At 43.1% G+C, this 23,131-nt stretch overlaps 1 protein-coding gene across 1 annotated transcript; it reads right to left on the bottom strand.

Moving 5' to 3' along the window:
* Positions 1–4,024: 4,024 nt before the first annotated feature.
* LOC119140907 (lens epithelium-derived growth factor-like) lies at positions 4,025–10,945 on the bottom strand. The gene is given in 6 exon segments (XM_037372572.1): positions 4,025–4,141; positions 5,422–5,602; positions 5,604–5,651; positions 7,567–7,642; positions 9,530–9,623; positions 10,901–10,945. Coding segments are annotated over 6 exon segments (561 nt in total).
* Between the last annotated feature and the right edge of the window lie 12,186 nt (positions 10,946–23,131).

The following is a 23,131-nucleotide window of genomic DNA, read 5'->3' as shown; positions in this document are numbered from 1 at the left end:
GCACTAAGAAAAAGTGAGTTAATGTTGGTAAGTTCACCGAACAATTTCTAATTTGAAGATACTTAATCATGTTTAGTTTTTTTGCAAGGGTTTTCTCCTCGACTTCATAAAAGTATAATGGTATACTAATTCCACTCTAGCCTTGAATAAATCTTTTTAGAAGAAAGGCTTCACTCATTTATATACCCTAGATAGAAGGAGCTTCTGTAAGATATTCTATTAGTGGGCTCCATAGCTTGAGGTTGGACATCAAATTTTTGCAAATTCTTTTATGCTAGTCAGTAGACAAGCAAATACCATGTAAGAGAATTGACTAAATATAGTTAAAGGAGCGTTAGACCTTCTGCCTATAAAAATTCAAAATTCATTTGCTAACTGTGACAGGCTGACAAATTAAAATGTTGTGGTCAACACAGTCTGGAGTTTTCAGCTAAATAATGATAACTACAAATGTTTGTTTTGCCTGGATGAGTGGCATGCTAAAGAAGTACCTTTTATAAATAAGAGATCAGTGCAGGTTTTGAACCCAAGTTATGCAACACAGCACTGTGCTTAAAATTAATGAGTTGTTCAAAATGCAATATGACATTAATGCAGTGTGGCATCTGAGTTAACTGAGACTGTAAATGAAGCAGTTGAACAGTGGAATGTATTTGGCCAATCACTTGAAAACAAATGGCTGCTTTGAATAACTGTCTCTCCAAGGCATGTTTTTCATGACCTGTTCCACTTCCTTGTTTCTACAGAACCTGACAACACTTGGATTTTTGCAGTGGCAAGAGACAAACTGAGTCAGATGATTGCCCCTTTTATTTCCTGTTAAAAGCATAAGGCTATTTGGGTACAGACATGACACACCAGTGGTCATAACTGGTCAAAAGAAACTGAAGGTGAATGCTTTGCATACTTGCACAAGACATCTTGACCAGGTTCTCTCAAACAAGCATCTATAGGCAACTTAATATATTTCTTTAAATATTCCAGCACAATATTGTGGCTTTGTCCTTTAAAACTTGCAAGTATATCTTCCAAGAATTGAGTCAGTGATACTGTTACATTCTGCCAATATACATTTCCCTCTATTTCAAGAGAGAGTGAGTGTGTGTGTATGTATATTTGCATTGGCTTGAACTCTAAGCTCCAGTTAGCACTGATTGACTCTTCTAAATGAAGAAATCAAACCTGTTTATGTAAACCCTTGTATGGCTACTTAAGAGCAACTTATTTGGATTAGCCATTATCAAACAATGTGTGCATAACACAAACCTATCTTGCTTAAACCAACGTTAGTTTATAGTTTTTGCATAAAAGCCCACTTGTAAGCTTTCCACCCTGACTAAACTGGTACACCTTTCATGCAGAGAAAAGCATATGCTGCACATGTTAAAACTTGAACAATCTGCAAACTATATTTCTGTCATGTGAAACTTGCTTACAATTTCATATGCGGCGTTAAGTTGTTTAGAGAGACCTTTAAGCAGAGTAAACATGAGCAAAAACTGAATTTGCAAAACACTTGTAAGCACTGAGTACTGAGTCTGAGCAAATGGTTTGTAAATGTCTCTTCAGTTCTGTATTTTAAATACTGCTGTAACTTTACTCCGTTTCTTAACTAGAGATAAGATGCTTAAATATCTTTTGAAATGTGTACTTGAACGATCTGATCCCTTAGCTAACCTTGCTTTGAGCCAGAGGTTGAAGTTAGATGACCTCCTGAGGTCCCTTTCACCCTGAATTATTCTATGAGTCTGTGCATTCTAGAAAATAATGTATTCCATGTGATTGTGCTTAAGAACCGCTTTCAGTTGTGTTGATGGGCATATATGCTGTTTCCTTAAGTTAACTTGTTAAAGTTTGGGATGTGTTGAATTATTAATTGGTGTTAAGAAAAGCTGTAGTTGGTAATGCATGTTAAATCAGCAAAAGTTCAAGGTCTTTTCTGTAACATTGTTCAACAAGCTTCTTTGTTTCTCTTTACCAAGATAAACTACTGCTCCTTACTTTTACTGAAGTGGAGCTCTATGTGGTTCCCTAGATGCATAAAATATGAAATCTATTTAAAAGTAAAGAAGACTCTGCTCTCATGAGACCCCACCTGGAGTACTGTGTTCAGCTCTGGGGCCCCCAAGCATAAGAAAGACATGGACCTGCTGGAGTGGGTCCAGAGAAGGGCCACAAAGGTGATGAGGGGGCTGGAGCACCTCCCCTATGAGTACAGGCTGAGAGGGTTGGGGTGGTTCAGCCTGGAGAAGAGAAGGCTCTGGGGAGCCCTTATAGTGGCCTTCCAGTACTTAAAGGGGGCCTACAGAAAAGATAGGGAGGGACACTTTATCAGGGAATGTCGTGATGAGGGGTAACAGTTTAAATCTATCCTCTTTCAGTTTAGATATTAGGAAGAAATTCTTTACTGTGAGGGTGGTGATGCACTGGAACAGGTTGCCCAGAGAAGTTGTGGATGCCCCATCCCTGGAAGGGTTTGAGGCCAGGTTGGATGTGGCTTTGAGCAACCTGGTCTAGTGGAAGGCATCCCTGCCCATGGCAGGGGAGTTGGTACTATATGATCTTTAAAGTCCCTTCCAACCCAAACCATTCTATGATAACCAAAATGACACGTGATGATTTATTATAGAAATCAAAAACGCGTGTCGGACTTGCATAATAATAAGAATTGTTTTTATAATTTCTGCTATGTAGTGTGTTTGGGACATTAGAAAAGTTTAGGCTTGCCCCAAGAAGTGGTGTTTTTAGGTTTCTAGAGAAAGAATAACTGACAAGAAAGAGACAAAATTACTTGAGGGTGTGTGTGTGGTGGTGTAAATCTAGATTATTGTGAAAGGATAAAGAAAGGTTATAATTTTTTTTGTTATAGATGAAGGGGACTATTTCCTTCTCCTAATTCCCAGAATTTTGACCTTGTTCTCCCCCTTCTTCCTCCTTCACAAGAACTGTGTGGATGGGAACATCTCTATCTCATGGCGGTGGCTTCTTCACCCACTTGTGGAATAGGCCTTGAGAATGGGTCAGACTGATTTCCTCCTGCTGTCCCAACCCCCCCTAAGTTTCTGGCAGGATCTTCTCTGTGATGATGATTGGTTCATTTGTGATAATTTATTTTCTGACTGCAAACTGCTTGATGTTACTCAGCTGGCTTTGCAGAGCCAGAGCAGCATAAATCATAACTTCTTCCTTGTTCTGTCTGATACCGTAGCCTCCAGCTGCCAGACAGAGAAGGAAGTGTTTTCCAGGGGACACTATGTATTCCACAACCTGAGCAACTTAATGGCTACAGAATTTTTATACAAATCTCAATCTCATGTATCCAAGACTTAATTAAAATGTAATACATGGCCCTGCTGGAACAAGAGTTAGCGCTCTCTTCAGGTATTATCATAGGATGGTTTGGGTTGGAAGGGATCTTAAAGATCATCTAGTTCCAACTCCCCTGCCATGGCCAGGGACGCCTTCCACTAGGCCAGGTTGCTCAAAGCCCCATCCAACCTGGCCTCAAACCCTTCCAGGGAGGGGCACCCACAACTTCTCTGGGCAACCTGTTCCAGTGTCTCGCCACCCTCACAGTAAAGAATTTCTTCCTAATATCTCATCTAAATCTACTGTCTTTCAGCTTAAAACAGTTACCCCTTATCCTATCAGTATGTGCCCTTGTAAAAAAATCCCTCTCCAGCTTTCTTGTAGGCTCCCTTTAGGTCCTGGAAGGTATTCTCAGGATACAGAACCCACCAACTCTGTCCTGCTGTTAGGAAATCTAAGTCACTGAAAGACTGACATCACTTAATTTCTGGATTCAGTTTTTTTCCATCCTCCCACAATACTACATACTGATTTACAAGAGCTTTTTTATTTTCCACTTAAAAAGTTAAATAATGCTTGGGGGGGGGGGGGGAGGCAGGGCAGAGGGAGGACACAGAACACCGTGCAAACAAATTGGGAAATTTGTCAGGTTTTGTGCTGCCTCTTAGTTTCAAAGTACTACCACAATGTACAGACACTGTGTAGTAAAACATATTCATGGCTCTGATTCCGTTTGCTCCTCTTGCTTATGCTTTCTTTCTGTCAGCTCTTTCTCATGTTGGCCTTGTAACATGTTTCTTCTATGAGCTCCTTTTCTCCCTCCTTTTTTCTTCTGTTTTTATTTAGGGTGAGAAGAGAGAAGGAGTCTTTAGATTACTTAACGTCAAAAACATTAACAGTTAAACCTACCTGCTCTAGATGTCTACACATTATTGCTCTAGTCTGTGAAACACCCTGATGAGAGTTAGTATTCCTCTAACTAAATCCAAATCTTTTATATGCAGATAAGAAGCTGAGTTTTATTAGTGCTTTCTCTCTGATATGGAGAAGAATATCCCAAACGCTAAAAAACCCAAAGCCATTCCCAAATGATCAGCTAGAGGCAGCTTCCTATCTTTCAAAAAATATATTTCACAGACCCCACAGCTTCTCAACACTCAGGACAAAAAAAAAATATGCATTTGAGTAAGCATGTTTAAAAACAAATAAACCAAAACACCAACAAATCTTTGCTACAATAAATCACTTGGATTTAAATCCTTTTTTAAAAAAAATAAAGTATTAGAAAAAAATTCTTTGTAAATATCTTTAAGTTATTGAAAACATTATTTGACAGAAAGGAACTCTGCAAGTTCTCATTTCCAAGACATGCATCTATATTAGCCAGACATAAGGCTCCAACACTTAACCGACAAAATTGAAGACCTGGTGTCCTGGTTTTGGCTGGGACAGTGAATTTTCTTTTTCAGTAGCTGGTACAATGCTGTGTTTTGGATTTAGTATGAGAATAATGTTGATAGCAACAACTAAACCGTCAGTGTGTTAAGTAGTGCTTACCCTAAGTGAAGGACTTTTCAGTTTCCCGTGCTCTGCCAGTGAGCAGGTACATAAGAAGCTAGGAGGAAGCAGAGGCAGGACAGCTGACCCAAACTAGCCAAAGGGATGTTCTGTACTACAGGATGTCATGCTGAGTATATAAACTGGGGGGGAGTTGGCCAGGGCCTTGCAATTGCTGCTTGGGGACTGGCTGGGCATTGGTCAGTGGGTGGTGAGCAATTGTATTGTGCATCACTTGGGTTTTTTGGTTGTTTTTTTCTTGGGTTTTATTCCTCACTCTTTCTCTCTCCTTTTCATTATAGTTGTTGTTGTTGTTGTTATTATTATATTTTACTTTATTTCAATTATTATATTGGTTTTATCTCAACCCACAAGTTTTGCCTTTTTCTGATTCTCCTTCCCATCTCACCCGGGGGTGGGGGGAAGTGAATGAGTGGCTGCGTGGTACTTAGTTGCTGGCTGGAGTTAAACCACAGCACCTAGTATTAGCTTTAATAAATATTTTCAGTGAACGACTGTTCTTTATGATAAGTGAGTCAATAAAGTGCAATATACCTGATCACCTTCATGTTCTCCTTCATCCTCTTCAGAATCAAATGCTGATGCAGAACAACCCACTTGGGAAGGATTTCTCCTTCTGGTTTTGGTCTCCCTCTTTGCTTCTCTTCTATCAAATTCCTTCCTCAATTTGTCTTCTTCCTTCTGACTGTCCTCATCTTTTTTCCCTTGGTTTTTTTTGCTTTTCTTCCAGTCCTTTTTTCTTTGTCTTCTCCTCTTCATGAATGCTAAAACACAGTAAATTACTTGAGCTTCATATTTGATATCTATACCCAATTTAAAAGAGAACCTAACTCTCAGTTCAGGAAGATGTACTTTTTAGTTTTACTATCAAATACTCCACCTGCATAAAGTTGGCTCACTCTTAGACCTTTCCTTTCATAGGATAATTCAGGTTGGAAGGGGCCTCTGGAAGTCTCTTGTCCAACCCCTTGCTGGGAGTGGTTCAGACCAGGTTACTCGGGGCTTTCTCCAGTCTGGTCTTGAAAACCTCCAAGGATGGGGGCTGGACAACCTCTCTGGGTAACCTGCCCCTCTGCTTGACTGTCCTCAGGGTGAAAAAGTATTTCCCTATATCCAGTCTGATCCTCTCTTGTTTCAGTATATGCCCGTTGCCTCTCATCCTACCATCATGCACTGCTGTGATGAGCCTGGCTCCTTTTTGATGAACACCTTGTAGGTATTGGAAGGCTGTTATTAGATCTCCCCCAAAGCCTTCCCTTCTCCAGGCTGAACAAGCCCAGTTCCCTCAGCCCCTCCTCATAGGATGTGTTCCATCCCTCTGACCAGCTTGGTGGCACTCTGCTGAACTCGCTCCAGCTAGTCTGCATCTTTCTTGCATTGGGGGACCCAGGTTTCTAGATGTGGTCTAACAAGTGCTGAATAGAAGGGGATAATCACTTCTCTCAATCTGCTGCTGTGGTGGGTTGACCTTGGCTGGCTGCCAGATGCCCACCAAGCTGCTCTGTCACTCCCCCTCTTTGGGGGGGGGGGGGGGGGGAGAGGAAGAAAATAAGATTAAAAACTCGTGGGTCAAGATAAAGATGGTTTAATGAGAGAAGGCAAAGGCTTCATCCAGAAGCAAAGCAAAAAACCCAACCAACAAACAAAAAGATTATCTACTTCTCATCAGCAGGTCGTGTTCAGCCACTTCCTGGAAAGTAGAGCCTCAGTAGGCATAGTGATTGCTTTGGAAGAAAAACGCCTTAATAATGAATGCCCCTCTTCCCCCTCCTTTCTCTTAGCTTTCATTGCTGAGCACAACGTCATATGGTATGGAATGTCAGTTTGGGTCAGCTGTCCTGGCTATGTCCCCTTCCAGCCTCTTGCCCACACTCCAGCCTTTGGGGAGGTGGCGATGAGACAGCCTTGATGCTGTGGGAGCACTGCTCAGCAATAGCCAAAACATTGGTGTGCTAGTTCTAGCTACAAATACAAAGCACAGCACTATGAGGGCTGCTATGGGGAAAGTTAACTCCATCCCAGCCAGACCCGGTATAACTGCCTACGCTCCTGTTCATACAGCCCAGGATACTGTTGGCCTCCTTTGCTGCCAGGGCACGCTGTTGGCTCACGGTCAGCTTTCTGTCTACCAGGATCCCCAGGTACTTTTCAGCAGAGCCGCTCTGCAGTCAGTCCCCAGCTTGTACCATTGCCAGGGGTTCTTCCTTCCAGGGGCTAGACTTTGCATCTGTGCTGGTTGAATTTCATGAGGTTCCTGTCAGCCTGTTCCTCCAACCTGTCTAGTTTCCTCTGGATGGTAGCTCTACCCTCAGGTGTATTGAATGCCCCCCCCCAATTTGCTGTCATCTGCAAACTTGAAGAGAGTGTACTCTGTCGCCTCCTCCAGGTCATTGATAAAGCTGTTAAGCAGGACAGGTCCCAGGATAGACCCCTGCAATATTCCACTTGTTACCAGCCTCCAGGTAGAAAACAACCTGTTAACCCCTATCCTCTGAGCCAAATCATCCAACCACTTTTTTACCCATCCGGTTGTCCACCCATCCTGACAGCAACATCCAACTTATACTGAGCACTACAAGGAAAATACTGGACAGGAACTCAGTAAGTCATGACAGCTCATCAAATGCACCCACTTGGTTTACAATAAAGGCAGGCATTTTATATAAAAAGCCAATGCACATGTTGGTCTCTGAAGGACAAGGTGGTTTCAGCAATTTGGGTCTCCCTCTTGGTTATGGAGCCTTTACTTCAGTAGCTAATTATACAAAAAGAAAAGGTTAGTCTACAGCCACCACCCGTTCCTTATCTAAAAGGATTGTTTCTCATGTCAACACATAGAAGCAACACTTGAGGCAAACTTAGTAGGGTAAATACTCTATTTAAAAAAATTCAAATGTTGGAACTGTGTATCAAAGTTTAATTGAGATCCCTTTGAAAATTTAAATCTCAACCAACACTGGTACTTTAAGATAGCAGTCTAAGAGGTTTAAACCATCTGTTCCTGGGCCTTTTCCACTCAGTGCACTCAGAATGGCCCTGCCTCATGTTAGGTAGCTAATAAAAAAAAAAAAAAAAAAGCCTGAAACAAGAGAATAAGAAGTGGAATAACAAGACAATAAGGGGGGGGGGGAGGGGGAGGAAGTAATTTAGTGTGCAAATCTAAACTCAGCCTATTTATTAGTAGCAGTCTTAAGAGCTTTATGGAGCTTCCATCCCTTTCCCTGAAAGTAAATCAGTGTCAAGAAATACTGCCACCACACTGAGGTATACAGCACAGTTCTACATTTTCTCAGTTTCGCCATGTTTCAGTGTTAAAGCGAGCTAAATAGTTTATCCACCTTCTCGACGTTTATACCCTTTGAATTCTGTAAAATGAAAATACTTGGTATGCTGCCATTATGGATTGAAATTTATGGAACATGCTTATCTGCTATCCCCAGTGAACATTCTGTTAGGAAAAAAAACCTAACAGCCCAGTATTTGAAGTGCTGCTGGTGTTAGCGTGGAGCACTGCTAAGCAAGAGATGCATGCGTCATATTAATGCGAGAGAATGCTTCACAGTACATCATCTAGTAACACATTTCCCATAGGGTGCCAAAGCATCTCTTGTAAAGGTCCTTTCCTGCTTGTATAAACGCCATTAATTTGAAAGATCAATATAATCCTACACCCATTAAAATATTAAAAATGTTAATTTGATAAATATAATGAAAGTGGGTGAAGTACTAAGGTAATACTTTATTTCCTCACATCTAGTCTTAAATAGTTTGCCTTGGGAGCTAACTATGGTTGCGCTTTCTAAAAGTTATTTTCATAATGCCACCAGATACAGGTGAGTATAAAGTATTAAATTATCTGTTTCCCAGACTAAATGCTCATATAGCATATTTAAGTGCTCCAATAACTTTCCCCATGTTAGCAATAAACAAATTTAAAATTCCTTAAAGAATACTTGCAAAGTTGCCATAAGAATTACAATTAAATCATTGCTACTTTCACAAACAAGTACTGCAGAACTATTAGCAAAATCTTTTAAATTACATGCTGCTTCTGATAGCTATATTTTCTTCTCAGTTGTCTATTGGTCTACAGAGATTTCCTTTAAACATCTTTTCAGCAAAATCTCTCCAGCTCTTCACTTGTTTTTACTGTCCTCTGAGCTCTACCTATAGACAGTCTCCTCCTCCCCCCTTCTTTTTTAAACTTCTTTTACAGATATTCTAACACAGCTTAAGTACCAATTTTATACATCTTTGATTAATATTAACCTTTGTGAAGCCACAGTGAAGCAGAGATCTTATTGCATAGTCTTTAAGTTAGCGGAATCCTATGGAGGCTTTCCTAAAGGTGATACTTGCAAGGGGATACAATGATCCTTATTTCAGAAGACCCAGCATAGCCATAAACATTTTAAGGCCCTTTATGTGCTGAATTGCTAAATACCTCAGGCTGCTCTGTAGGACAGTTTATATGCACACGCATGTGTGTGTGTAAATATATATATATAAATATTGGAAGTTTATATATTAGGAAATATTCTGGAACGCTCTGGAGATCTGGGGGCAATAAATCCTTCAACCATCTCTATTAAGTTATTTTCTGTGTGGAAAAATAAATAAAATTCCTTTTGTTTAAAGTTACCTGCTGGTCTTCCTCTTTTAGGGCTTACTTTTGGAGTCACAGCCACTGCAGCTGCTACCACTGCAGCTTCCACAGCTTCAGCTTGTTTTTCAGCCTAATATAAAGAAAGCGATTCACAAATTTAAACCATAGACCCTCTCCCCGTAAAGCAGCTATTTCTTACTTGCTTCCCAAAAATATTGCATAAAATATATTTCTAAATCACTAAAAAATAAACAAACTAGTTTAGTAAAGTAAGGATGCGTAAAAGCCCAATAGTTTCTGGATAAAAATTCATAAATATCTGGGACAAAACACTGTTTATAAGGGGGAAAGTAAACCTTAAATAATTGTTGAAATGGTCACTGCAAACAACCTCGAGCAATATGCTGCAATCATTCAGGATTTATAACTCAGCAGAAGAAACTCCACTGCTAAAATCCAGAAGAAGGATGTGAAAAGTTTTCTAGCAAGCCAATACATTAGTGCTGGTTGGAGTGAAAGGAAGCTACAAGCTTGAACGTGCATGCTGCTGATGGCATGGCCCTGCAGTCAACGCAAACTTCCTTTTCTTTTTCCAGCACAAAAAGAGTATTGGAATCCATCTTCTACTCTTCCAAGGGCACTGAGTTTGGTACTGGTACCAGTGTCAGAACTACAGTAAAAAACTCTGGCTTGCTATTCAGGAACGCCTGAATGGAATACAAATGAGATCCTGAATAACTGCAGTTCACAGCTTGGCATGTTGACTTGAGCTCAATTGGGACACGGACACACATGGACAGTCCTCTCAAGGAGAGAAGCTGGCATCACTAACTGCTTCAGTCTTCCAAACTTCATCTACTGCTGAATGTGCACCAACACACGGAGATTCTAGTCTTATGCCAGGTCAATGAATTTTAAAATAATGTATATGTATATGTATAAATGTATATGTATAAAATTCTTTATGTGGCTATTAATGTTGATTTATTATTTTTCTTGAACATCAGGTGAAGAGAGCGAGCTTGAAAATCCAAAGGAATCTCTTTGAAAAGAAATGATGCCACTGGAGCCTTTTTTTTTTTTTCTGATACTAAATAAAAGTTATTAAGTTTTGCATTTGAAATCTACAGACCCAAACTTTTAAAGTTTTTATAAGCATAGTATTTTAATGTTAAATTTTGTGGAAGAACAGCCCCTTTAATCTTAATTTGAAAAGTGTTTAAATGCTTTGCTGATGGTTTTATCCAGTATTAATAAGCAATACACATCTCAAAAACCCATTCAGAAAACAGGAGACAGAGTTATAGTATGTTTTAATCTGACTCCTGTATGTTTGTCCAGTTAATAGCAGGAAAGAGTGTAAATAGTTTTTCAACTGCTTAATTGCTTCATTTGTATAAAACATACTCTCTTGCAGTCATAGTGACCTGTTAGCATGTAGTTTTTCAACATGTGTCAGGATGGCTTTTTACTGTGCTTTGTATGAGTTGGAAACATTGTTTTTATAGCAGTTAATGTTAAAGTTTAATTTTGTTCTTATAAAACATTGTACCAAGCGATGCTATGTACCAATTGTACCAATTTATGCTGCGTGAATTCTCATAGTATGCTTTTGGTATTATAGATGTCATACTAGGAAGAAATCTAGTGTTTTCACTGAACCTGTTGATGATGCATATTGGTTAGAAAACAGTCTTGAAGAAGCAACTTCTTTGTATGAGTTTAATGTTCAAACTGTATAAATTAAGGCATTCATAAGAGCCATAACTGTTGGATGTCTAAATCAAAGCTGTTAAGAACTTTTCCTTGGCATGAACTTGAGGGGTTTAGAACTTAGGTTTTCCAAACAAAACCTTGTAAAGGTTTTCTGAAGGCAAGAAAGGAAGGAGACAGAGAAGTGCTACACTTGTAAAAACCCTCAGCCCTGTCCCCACTCTCATGCACACCCACCCACCCTTTGCACTCTCTCTCTCTCCGTCTCTGCCCCCCCCCCCCCCCCCCGTGCTGCCCCCTACTGAGCTGACATCACTTGAATAACTAGACTGATGTTGGAGGCCCACTGTTTGACCTTCAGTATGTTGCTATGCAGTTGTTAGGGTTGTAACTTTTGTTAGATGAAGCACAACGAAGCAGGTGAAGAAGGTGTTATAAAAAAAACACATAATTGGCAGAAACAGCAGAATTAAACTTATACAAGAATATTTGCCTGGTGACTCTCTAACACCAATCAATGAGTGACAGTTCAGAACAGTCCAACAACAACTAAAGAGAAATAACCTGGAAGGTGCTCTCCACTTCATAAAACACATCCACCTCAACTCAGAGGGGGATGCCTGGGACCATGCTCGTGCGTGGCCAGACGGACACCCTCAGCACCCTACTCCTCCCAACCTCTGACGTCTGCTACTCCTGTCAGCAAGGAAAGGGGAGTAGGGATAGCCACTTTTCCTGTAACTTTGTAGTGTTCTGTTGCATTAATAAATTGCTCTTTCACAGGGACAATAAATATCCAAAACTCCTTCACGCAGAACAAATTATGGCATAGTAATCAATGCAGGCATTAGTCTGTCCAGACCCAAAACAATGTCATTACAAAAACTGCTGTCAGAAGTGAGATCCGAAGGAAGCTTGGGACTGTGAAAAGAGGATTGTACAGCTGTTGGCATCCAACAAACGCCCACAACACAGAGACCACCTACAGCTGCCAAATTTGTTTGTCCAAGTGTAATCTTGCAGATCATGAGGGTGGGTGCTTGGGAGTAAGAATCTTGCAGGATGTACATTTAGTACTCCTACTTGAGGTAGGATACCACAAACATTTTTTAAACTTGTTCTAACGTAAGAGCAAGGGAATCTGGGAAGTGACTCCTGAAACTTCAGTACCTGGATGGGATGAGGAATGGGTGCCTTTGGCTCAGTGCCTGGTTTGGATGCATCCTCCAGTGGCTTGGGAACTGAAACCCAAGTACACCAAGAGCCTGAAAGAATTGACAACCCACTAGGAAAAGGCTTAACGCCTTGTACTGATCTGGCTGGGCTGGAGTTAATTTTCTCATAGCAGCCTTATGGTGCCGTGCTTGACATGTGTGACTAAAACAGTGTTGATAAACACCAATGTTTTAGCTATTGCTTAACATGCTTGCACAGCATCAAGGCCCTTCTCTGTTCTCACGCTGCCTTCCCCCCCCCCCCATGAGTAGGCTGGGGGTGGACAGAGGTTGGGAAGAGACACAGCCAGGACAGCTGACCCGAAATTGACCAAAGGGAAATTCCATGCCATATAAGGTGCATGCTCAGCAATAAAAACGAGGGGGAACAAGGAGGGTGGGGAGGAGAGGGGGAGTCTTTCCAAGGTAGCCGTTGCTTGGGGCAGTGGTCTACCCATAGGAAGTGGTGTGATTTGCCTTTGCATCACGTGTTTTTTTCCCCTTGTTTCCTTCACCTATTAAACTGTTTTTATCTCAACCAACAAGTTTTTTCCTCAGTTTTGCTCTTCCAATTCTCTTCCCCATCTCTCAGGGGGAAAGTGAGTGAGCAGCTGGTGGGTGCTTTGCTGCTGACTGGGGTCAACCCACCACATGCCTAGAAGGAAATGATTAAAAATGCACCAACCTGATATGGGGGTGTGCCTTTGTGTGCTGGCCTCTTTAGAATGGAGTTGTAAAGGCCAGCTGCGGGTGTGAGAAGCAGAGAGGCGAGCAGCCACTCTAGAGCGCAGTAATGGCTTACTTAGCTGAAGTTGCCCCTTAGTCCAAACTAGGCAATGGAAAAGGAAGGGAACAGGAACACCTCTGGGGGTACATTGGAAGAAGAGGAAGAAACTGAAGCCATATTATCTTTACATAGTGCTGATTTCTGAGATTGCATTGGGTCTGGCTGAGATGGTGTTAACTTTCCCCATAGTAGCCCTCCTTAGTGCTGTGCTTTGTATTTGTACCTAGAAGGGTCTTAATAATAAACCAATGTTTTGGCTACTGCTGAGCAGTGTTCCCACAGCATCTAGACTGTCACTCCAAACCCACCTACCCTCCCCAAAAGCCAGTAGGCTGGAGGGTGGGAAAGAGGATGTGATATTCCATACCATGTGACTTCATGCTCATCAAAAAAGCTCAGGGGAAAAGGGGGGGGGGGGGGGGGGTGGGGGGGGGGTGGGGGGGGGGGGCCTTCCCTATGGGAGGTTTATCAGAGCCATTTCTTCCAGGAGAAAGGTGTAGGAGGAGTCTTCCGTGGGTAAGGCGATGGTGTGAGGCCATTCTCAGCCTGCTGTGGCTTAACGGATGTCCTTTGTTGCTGTTTGGATTTCATGGTGCCTAGGTGGCCAACTCCTGGTGCTTCTGCCATGCCACTGTGCCATGTCCTTCCCTTGTTTCTACAGCCATACTCACAGAGTTCCTGGTCACTCTGGGGCATCTGCTCCTTCAGTCCATCAGCAGGTGGCACCGGCACCCTTGTTCTCGCAATGGTGATCAACTGTGCCTTCCCAGGGTGGAGGCAGAAACTTCACAACAGAGGGCATCACCTACTTCCCCCACCAGGGGCTAGGGGGTGGTTCCTGAGTTCATCCCAGCCATGGTACTGGCTAACCCAAGGGACACCCACCACCACCACCCGCCCCCCAAACCAATCATTTCCAAATGGCCTGGGTCACCTCCTCTTGGTCCAGATCGATCAAAGGTGGGCTGTCTGTCATGCCATACACCACTTGACATCACCCATTCCCTTAACCTCTGAATCCCTTCTTCAGCCATGTGACACCACTTTCTGAATGCACATATCCAGAATATCCTCTTTCTGTAAATCACATCCTCTCACCCCAGCAAGCAGTCTATGTCACAGATTAGTTTTCACCACAAGATCTGATTGCACTATTCATAGCTCCATCATTGGGCAGAGACCACCAACCATGGGGCCTCCCAGTTATCTAGCTCTAAGCTGCTGGTGCTCACAACCCAGAACTTTAATAGCCAGGTTGGCAGGTTTTCTTATACTCCTCGCTTAAAATCAGCCCTTAGGTCTCTGTGGTGGGTTGAACTTGGCTGGCCACCAGTGGCCACCAAGCCACTCCCCCTCCCCAGCAAGACAAGGGGAGAAAATAAGATGAAAAACTGGTGAGTTGAGACAAAGGCAGTTTAATGAAAGAAAGCAAAGACCGTGCCTGGGAGCAAAGCATAAAAAAAAAAAAAAAAAAAAAAAAAAGAGAGAGAGAGATTTGCTCTCTACTTCTCATCATCAGACTACGTCTAGCCACTTCCTGGGAAGTAGGGCCTCAGTATGCTTCAGAAGAGAAATGCCTTAATAACATATGCCCCCAACCCCACCCCCCTTCCTCTTAGTTTCTGTAGCTGAGCACAATGTCACATGGTATGGAATATCCCTTTGGTCGGTTGGGGTCAGCTGTTGTGTCCCCTCCCAGCTTCTTGTGCACCCCCAGCTTACTCTCTGGTGGGATGGTGTGACAAACAGAAAAGGCCTTGACTCTGTGTAAGCACTGCTCAGCAATAGCAAAAACCTCCCTCTATTATCAACGCTATTTTCAGCACAAATCCAAAACATAGCCCCATGCAAGTGTAAGAAACTATGGACTAGGGTATTGTTTATTAAGATTTATGTTAAGCCCAATGTAAAGATTAGGCAACAAAAGATAAGATAACCGCCAGGTGTCAGGATGCCGCTTGTGCATATGAATGAAGGGTCAACACCTCCACTACTTCATGAACACGAAAGTAAAAAAAAGGTATAAAAAGGGACTGTTTGAACTGCTCAGGACGGCAGTTGGCGGAGCGCAGACTCCCCTGTCGTCCAGCGCTGTTTTGCTCATATTCTACTTGCTATAATTAATAAAAATTTTAATTGGATTATGATCCGTTGTGGTCTCAATTTATAACACAAGCTACGATGAAGAAAAATTAACTCTATCCCAGCAAAAGCCAGCAGAATTCCTTATTTTGCTTTGCTTGCCCCTTTTCCCGCCCTCCAGCCTACTGGCTTTTGGGGTGGGGTGGGGGCAGGGTGTTAGAGAGACAGCCTTGATGCTGTGCAAGCACTGTTCAGCAATAGCCAAAACATTAGTGTGTTGCATACAAAGCACAGCACCATACCGGGTGCTATGAAGAAAGTTAACTCCATCCCAGCCAGACCCAGTACACTAGCATTCCGGGCTCAAAGTGTGTAGAACCCTCCCTAGATCCAGAGAACTATGGCCCCTCCAACTACTGATGCTAGGACCCTCACTTGCTCCAGTAGCTGACACCACAGGCCAGGGATGCCCACACCCTTGGTCTGACTCGGGATCCTATGGTACTAGCACTAGAAAGAGTGCGGGATTAACATCACCTGATCTTTGATTATGGCTCTAGAAAAGGATAGGAAAAAAACACTAAGACCTAAACTAGAAAGATGTTGTTGAAATTTTTGTGTTAAAAAGCTCAGGTTGCGGTTCCTTCTGTGGAGCAACCAGAATGAAACACGTTGTAAGATAAAAACTTGTACTAATGTATGTAAAACCTGAGGGGGGTGGGGGGTGGGGGTGGGTGGAGAATCAAAGACCTTGTGAAAGTGTTAAAGTATTGGGGTGAGTTTGTACAACCCCCCGTACCCCCTCGAAGGTGCGACTGAATCATGCTGGGATGCATGGCAGGAGGTTTTCTGTTTGCCTGCAAAGGCATGATATGTAAGAACACAGACTTAAAGCAACAAGGAGCAGATTTGCATTCAGGGTAAGAAAGAGTTAAAACAGAAGTGCTGCTGCAGAGGCAGGCTTGTATAACCTGCAGAGCAGGAAGAGCATCTCCTGCCCCGAACCCTTCTGCTGGTGAGGAGGAGGGGGTTGCTATTGCTGACAATTGAGCAGAAGGACCTGACAATGTCACCCCAATTGCTGCAGCATTTGCAGTACAACAGGACCGGTAACGGCCCCTCTAGGGCAGGGAATGGGTATGAGGTGGAATTTTAGTGAATACAAAACCAACTTATTTGTTAAACTTCAGTAAAAAAAAAAATAAAAAATTGTTAACAGTTGTGGGAGCTGCTGGCCACCAGGAAAACATCCTGAAACCTTTAAAGTACAAACTAAAAAAACAAATAAGAATGCCAAATTCACCAAAATCTTTGTTGGGATGAGATTTATTAGAACATCTAGACGTTTAAAGAAGGAGAAATGAAACTAAAAGTTAAAAATGATCAAGTAATTGAAATATTGAGCTTATCTTTACTTCAACAGAAAAGAGGAAAAGAGGACTTCCCTGAAGTAAAAGAAATTTTAACCAGGTGTATCTGAAAATAAATTCCAGGAAAGGTGAAAAATGCTTTACCTGTTACAGTAAAAATGATAAGGGGGAGGCTTGCCCAGTTCAGATAAAAACAATATCCCTTGGTCAGCAAGGCTGTGGGGATATTGGCAGAAAAGCTGAAATAAAATACGCTCTGTAGTAGTTCTACTAATGTAAATCTGTGTGTTTTGCCATGACAGTGACTTGTTACAGGATGTGCAGTTTAAACTCTGCATTGACAACGAAGTACAAGGAATAAGGTTGGTCAGGTGCCTCCTACCATAGTCAAGGGCAAGACTGGGTTGGCCTCTGTGTTTGCCACCAAGAAGAATCTTGAGCTCCGCTGTTGGCTGCAACCCAGTAGGCGTTGAGCGGTGGGAACATATGCCGTGCCAGACCCTGATGTGAGGAATGGCCCCCTCTGTTATAAGAGGGTCATCCAGGAAGGAAGAACATAAGGTGGCCCATAGAGGCACTGATTTGGAAATTGGAAACTGCCTGGCCGACCGTGAGGCCAGATGAGTAACAGAGGAGGTAGGAAAGGAGGAATTATCCTTAATACCAGACGATAAAATCCAAACTGTAAGTACAGATCAAGAGCCAAACTATTCTAAAGAAAACTTAAAGGTAATTCAGGACATGAATGATAAAATAAAATTATGTAAGTGGAGTTATTTAAGGGATGGTTGTATAGTGGTACCATCCAATTTAATATGGGCCACAGCCCTATTATTAATAAGACGCATTGGGGAGCTGATACTTTATATAAAAGTCTAAATCAGAAATTGAAAGGGCGAAACTTGTATACTGTAATAAAACAGGTGACTCAGCAATGTGAAATGTGTTTACGCAATAATCCCAATACAGCAAATAAAATAAAACTAGGGAACATTAGTAGAGGAAATTATCCAGGGCAACAGTGGCAAGCTGATTTTCTGAACTTCCTAGAAAAGGGGGGTATCGATATTTATTGGTACTAACAGATACCTTTTCAGGTTTGTTATAAATTGAGACCACAACGTATCATAATCCAATTAAAATTTTATTAATTATAGCAAGTAGAATATGAGCAAAAACAGCGCTGGACGACAGGGGAGTCTGCGCTCCGCCAACTGCCATCCTGAGCAGTTCAAACAGTCCCTTTTTATACATCTTTACTCCCGTGTTCATGAGGTAGTGGAGGTACTCTGCGCATGCTTCTGTTGTTGTTAGGGGGTCGTTTTCTGCCTTCTGGTGGTCGTTGAGGCCGAAGTAAGAAGTCTTCCTCCTTTGTCCCATAGTTGACCCCTCACTCATATGTCCTTATATGGGGTAGTTTGTCCTGTTTCTGTCGGTTCCTGGACATCTGGTCGTTATCTTATCTTGCACAAGCGGTATCTTGTGGCTGTTTATATCTTTTGCTGTCTGACCTTTACATTGGGCCTAACATAAATCTTTATAAACAATACCCTAGTCCATAGTTTCTCACACTGTCTGACCTTTACATTGGGCTTAACATAAATCTTAATAAACAATACCCTAGTCCATAGTTTCTCACAGGTTGGCCAGAAGCCTTCCCGTGCAGAACTGCTAAAGCCCGGGAAGTGACCAAAGTACTACTCCAAGAGATATTACCTAGGTTTGGAGTCCCAGCGGTAATGTCCTCGGATAGAGGACCACATTTTGTGTCCAGAATAGTACAACAGATCAGCCACCATCTAGGAATAGATTGGCAATTACATACCCCATACTGACCACAATCGAATGGCCAGGTGGAAAAGATGAATCATCTAATCAAACAACAGATTGTCAAGTTAGGTCAAGAAACAAATCTAACTTGGCCCCAGTCTTTGCCATTAGCTCTTACACGAATTCGAACTAGACCAAAAGCAAAAGAGGGGCTTAGCCCATTTGAAATTTGAAATCTGGCACGAGACCACTGACATAGATAACATGCTTTTTCTCAATTCCCCTGACACCTGAGTGTAAATGACAGTTTGCGTATACTGGGAAAGGAGTACAATACACCTGGAACTGCCTGCCACAAGGATGGAAGCATAGCCCCGTGTGGCAGGTTGACCTTTGCTGGCTGACAGATGCTCACCCAGCTGCTCTCTCACTACCCCTCCTCAACAGGACTGGGGGAGAAAACAAGGTGAGAAAGTTTGTGGGTCGAGACAAAGACACTTACTAATCACTGTCACGCGCAAAACAGACTCAACTTGGGGAAAAATAATTTATTTTTTTGCCAATTAAAATATATTTGGATGGTGAGAAACAAACACAAAATTAAAACAAGGCCTTCCCTCCCCCTCTCCCCCCCCTTTTCCCAGGCTCCACTTCATCATTCCTCTACCTGCTTCCCTCCCCCAACCCCCATCCCCCAGAGTAGCACAGGGGAGATGGGGAACGGGAGGTTCATAACAGTTCCTCTCTGCCACTCCTTCCTCCTCACACATTTCCCCTGCTCCAGCATGGGTCCTCTCCATGGGCTGCAGACCTTCAGGAAATATCCACCTGCTCTGGTGTGGTCCTCTCCATGCGCTGCAAGGATATATCTGCTCCACTGTGGTCTCTTCCACGGGCTGCAGGGGATTATCTTCTCCGGTGGCCAGAGCACCTCCTTCACCTCTTTCTTCACTGACCTTGGTATTTGCAGTGTTGTTTCTCATACTTTTTTTTCCCCTCACTACTCTCACACTGACATGTGGTGTTTTACCCTTTCTTATGTGTTTTCACAGAGGCGCCACCAGCTTTGCTGATTGGCTCAGCTTTGTCCTGCAGTGGGTCTGTTGCCAAGCTGGCTGGAACCAGCTGTGTCCGGCACAGGGCAGCCCCTTGTCTCTTCTCACAGAGACCACCCCTGCAGCCCTCCCACTACCAAAACCTTGCCATGTAAACCCAATACACCCCACTATCTGTCACAGACTTATACAAAAGGGTTTGAAAGAGGGCAACACCCCAGATCACTTACAGTACATTGATGACATCATAGTATGGGGAAACACCACCCAAGAGGTGTATAGCAAAGGCAAACAGATCACTGAAATTTTACTAAATGCAAGGATTTGCGACCAAGAGGAATAAAGACCTGCACCAAGAAATACATTTTATGGGTGCCAAATGGCAAGATGTGTGCCGTCTCATTCCTATTGACATGATTGACAGGATTGTGGCAATGGCACCACCAACCAATAAAAAGGAAACACAAATGTTTCTTGGAATGGTAGTATTTTGGCAAATGCACATCCACAGATACAGTCCACTTGTGAATCCACTGTACTAAGTCACAAGAAAAGAGAACTCATTTGTGTGGGGAACCGAGCAACAACAAGCCTTTGACCAGGTAAAACAAGAAGCCGCACATGCAGTTGCCCTGGGGCCCATCAGAAACCAGTCCGTATGTCCAAAATGTAATATACATATCAGCAGGGGACAAAACAAGCCAGTGGAGTTTATGGCAGAAAGCACTAGGAGAAATCGGAGGAAGACCCCTTGGATTCTGGAGCCGAGGCTACCAAGCTGCTGACAAAAACTATATCCCGACGGAAAAAGAAATATTAGCCACCTATGAGGGAATGGTGGCATCATCTGAAGTGGTGGGGACAGAATCACAGCTGCTGCTGGCACCTCGGCTACGAGTATTTCACTGGATGCTGAAAGGAGAAATGCCCTTGACTCATCATGTGGCAAGTGCTACCTGGAGTAAATGGACAGCCCTGATTACCCAGTGGGCTCAGAGATGTCTGGGCCTGATAGGAGAGCTGATGGAATGGCCTGAAAAATCATGATCTTGGAGTCTCACCCAGGGCACTACCACATGCTCAAGAAGACTCAGGATATGATGAGCTATCCGAAGAAGAGTGCCAATATGCCCTGTTCACTGACAGCTCTTGACAAATTATTGGCAATCAGAGAAGACAGAATCCTCCCGTTTGGAATCCTGTCCAATGAGTGATAAAAACGGATGAAGGGGAAGGACAATTGAGTCAGTTCACTGAAGTCCAAGCCATAAGAATGGCTATCGATGTAGCATTACAGAGGAAATAGCCTAGGTTATACCTGTATACTGACTTCTGGATGGTGGCCAACGCCCTCTGGGGCTGGTTCACACAGCAGAAACAGAGGAAGAGGCAGATACAAGGAAAATCTATTTGGATGGTTAACTTGAGGGAAGACATCACACAGGATTTGGAAAAACTTCATGTGCCAGTGTGACATGTCGATGCATGTACTGGGTCTGGCTGGGATGGACTTAATTTTATTCATAGCGGCCCCTATGGTGCTGTGCTTTACATATGTGGACAAAACAGTGTTGAAAACAAAGCGATGTTTTAGCCATTGCTGAACAGTACTTACACAGTGGCAAGGCCTTCTCTGTTTCTCACTCTGCCCCTCCTGGGAGTAGGCTAGGGGTGGACAAGAGGCTGGGAGGGGGGACAGCTGGGACAGCTGACCTGAGTTGACCAAAGAGTTATTCCATACCATATAACAACATGGTCAGCAATAAAAGGTGGGAGGAGGAGGGGGAGGGAGTCTTTCCAAAGTAGCTGTTGCTTGGGAACTGGCTGGGCATTGGTCTGCTCATGGTGAGTGACTGTTTTTGCATAACTTTACTTTTTTTTACTTTCTCCCCCTGTGTTGGAAGAAGGGTTCGCCGGAGTCAAGAAGACGCTCAATATGAGTTATGCATCTTGCTCTATTAGTTTCTAACACTACTTATATAGAAACGATACACATGCATATTCGTAAAGCAGAAATATAATTGGTTAGTAGTCTCTAAACGCGTGCGGTTCTCACACCCCTAATTATCATGACTAAAATAAGCATTCTATCCATGTAGCTAATTGTGTTGCTGTGCTTCAGCCTTGTAGTTTGTTACTCCCTATTTTCCCATACCGCTCCCTATCTTTCTTGGCCCTGCACCTGCTTTCCCAGCAGCTGTATCTTGTTACAGCCACGGCCTGTTGGCACAACATAATTACTTGGTCTCAGGATTCAAGAATAGCTCAAGGCTACCTTTCTTGTTAACTTCAGCACAGCAACCTCAGTACAATTCTGATTACAGGCCTATTCTAATACCAGGCCTGGATTGTGCAGATCTTCAGAGATTCTAAGGCCATGCTTCTGCAGCCATTCTTCTACACCCCTGCCCCTTATTAAACTATCTTTATCTCGACCCAGAAATTTTCTCACTTTGGCCCTTCTAATTATCTCTCCCACCTTGGGGGAAGGGGGGGGGGGTGAGCGAGCAAGTGAGCGAGCAACTGGGTAGGTGCTTACTTGCCCGCTGGGGTCAACCCACCACAGTCCTTTTTGGCACCCAACGTGACGCTTGAGGGGTTTGAGATAACAAATTTGACCGTAGCATGCTAGACGGAATTTACAGTTATACCTGTTTAGCTATTGCTTGACAAGTTGTTACTTGCTGTTCCTGGTTACGATATTTACTTAATTGTTCTCGACACTGGTTTATTTGTTCCCTTACCTGCTCCATGGCATACTTCCTCTCTTGCTGTACATCAAATTGGAGCATTTGTTAAAGGCTGGTTTTGGCTTCTGCAGTTTGCTCTGCTGTTTGTCACTTTGTTGTGTTTTGCCTGGCAGAGTTATGATAAAAGCACTGGCCTTGAGCCTAATCAGGTATTTGGGCCCTGCATTGCTGCTGTCCCAGTACTTTGGGAACCACCTCATGGAGAGAATTAACAATAACACCTTTTTCCTCTTCTCTGAGAGCCAATTTGTGGAGGAAACAAAAAATGGCACCTTCCCCTTCTTTTCCTGTGGGGTAGATGTTTTCTGTCTTGTTACAATGGCTCTTCGGTTTCTTGAACATCCCTGGGTAATCAGAATGCTCATATTGGTGCATGTCAACATCATAGTTTAACCCAGCCAGCAACTAAGCACCACACAGCCGCTTGCTCACTCCCCCTCCAGTGGGATGGGGGAGAGAATAGGAAAGGTAAAAGTAAGAAAACTCATGGGCTGAAATAATGACAGTTTTATAGGTAAAGCACAAGCTGCATGCACAAGCAAAGCAAAAAAAAAGGAATTGTGCTGGTTTTGGCTGGGATAGAGATAATTTTCTTCATAGTAGCTTGCATGGGGCGGGTTTGGATTTGTGCTGAAAACAGCGTTGATAATACAGGGATGTTTTTGTTACTGCTGAGCAGTGCTTACACAGAGTCAAGGCCTTTTCTGCTTTTCAAATCACCACACCAGCAAGTAGGCTGGGGGTGCACAAGAAGCTGGGAGGGGACACAGCCGGGACAGCTGACCCCAACTGACCAAAGGGATATTCCATACCATATGTCGTCATGCTCATCAATAAAAGCTGTGGGGAAGACGGGGGTGGGGTGGGGGGTGGGGGTGGAGGGTAGGGCACCTTTGA

The sequence above is a fragment of the Falco rusticolus genome, chromosome W (assembly GCF_015220075.1).
Source record: "Falco rusticolus isolate bFalRus1 chromosome W, bFalRus1.pri, whole genome shotgun sequence".
NCBI classification, from domain to species: domain Eukaryota; kingdom Metazoa; phylum Chordata; class Aves; order Falconiformes; family Falconidae; genus Falco; species Falco rusticolus.
The sequence above is the reverse complement of the archived record's forward strand: the minus strand, read 5'-3'. Positions and strand labels throughout refer to the sequence as shown.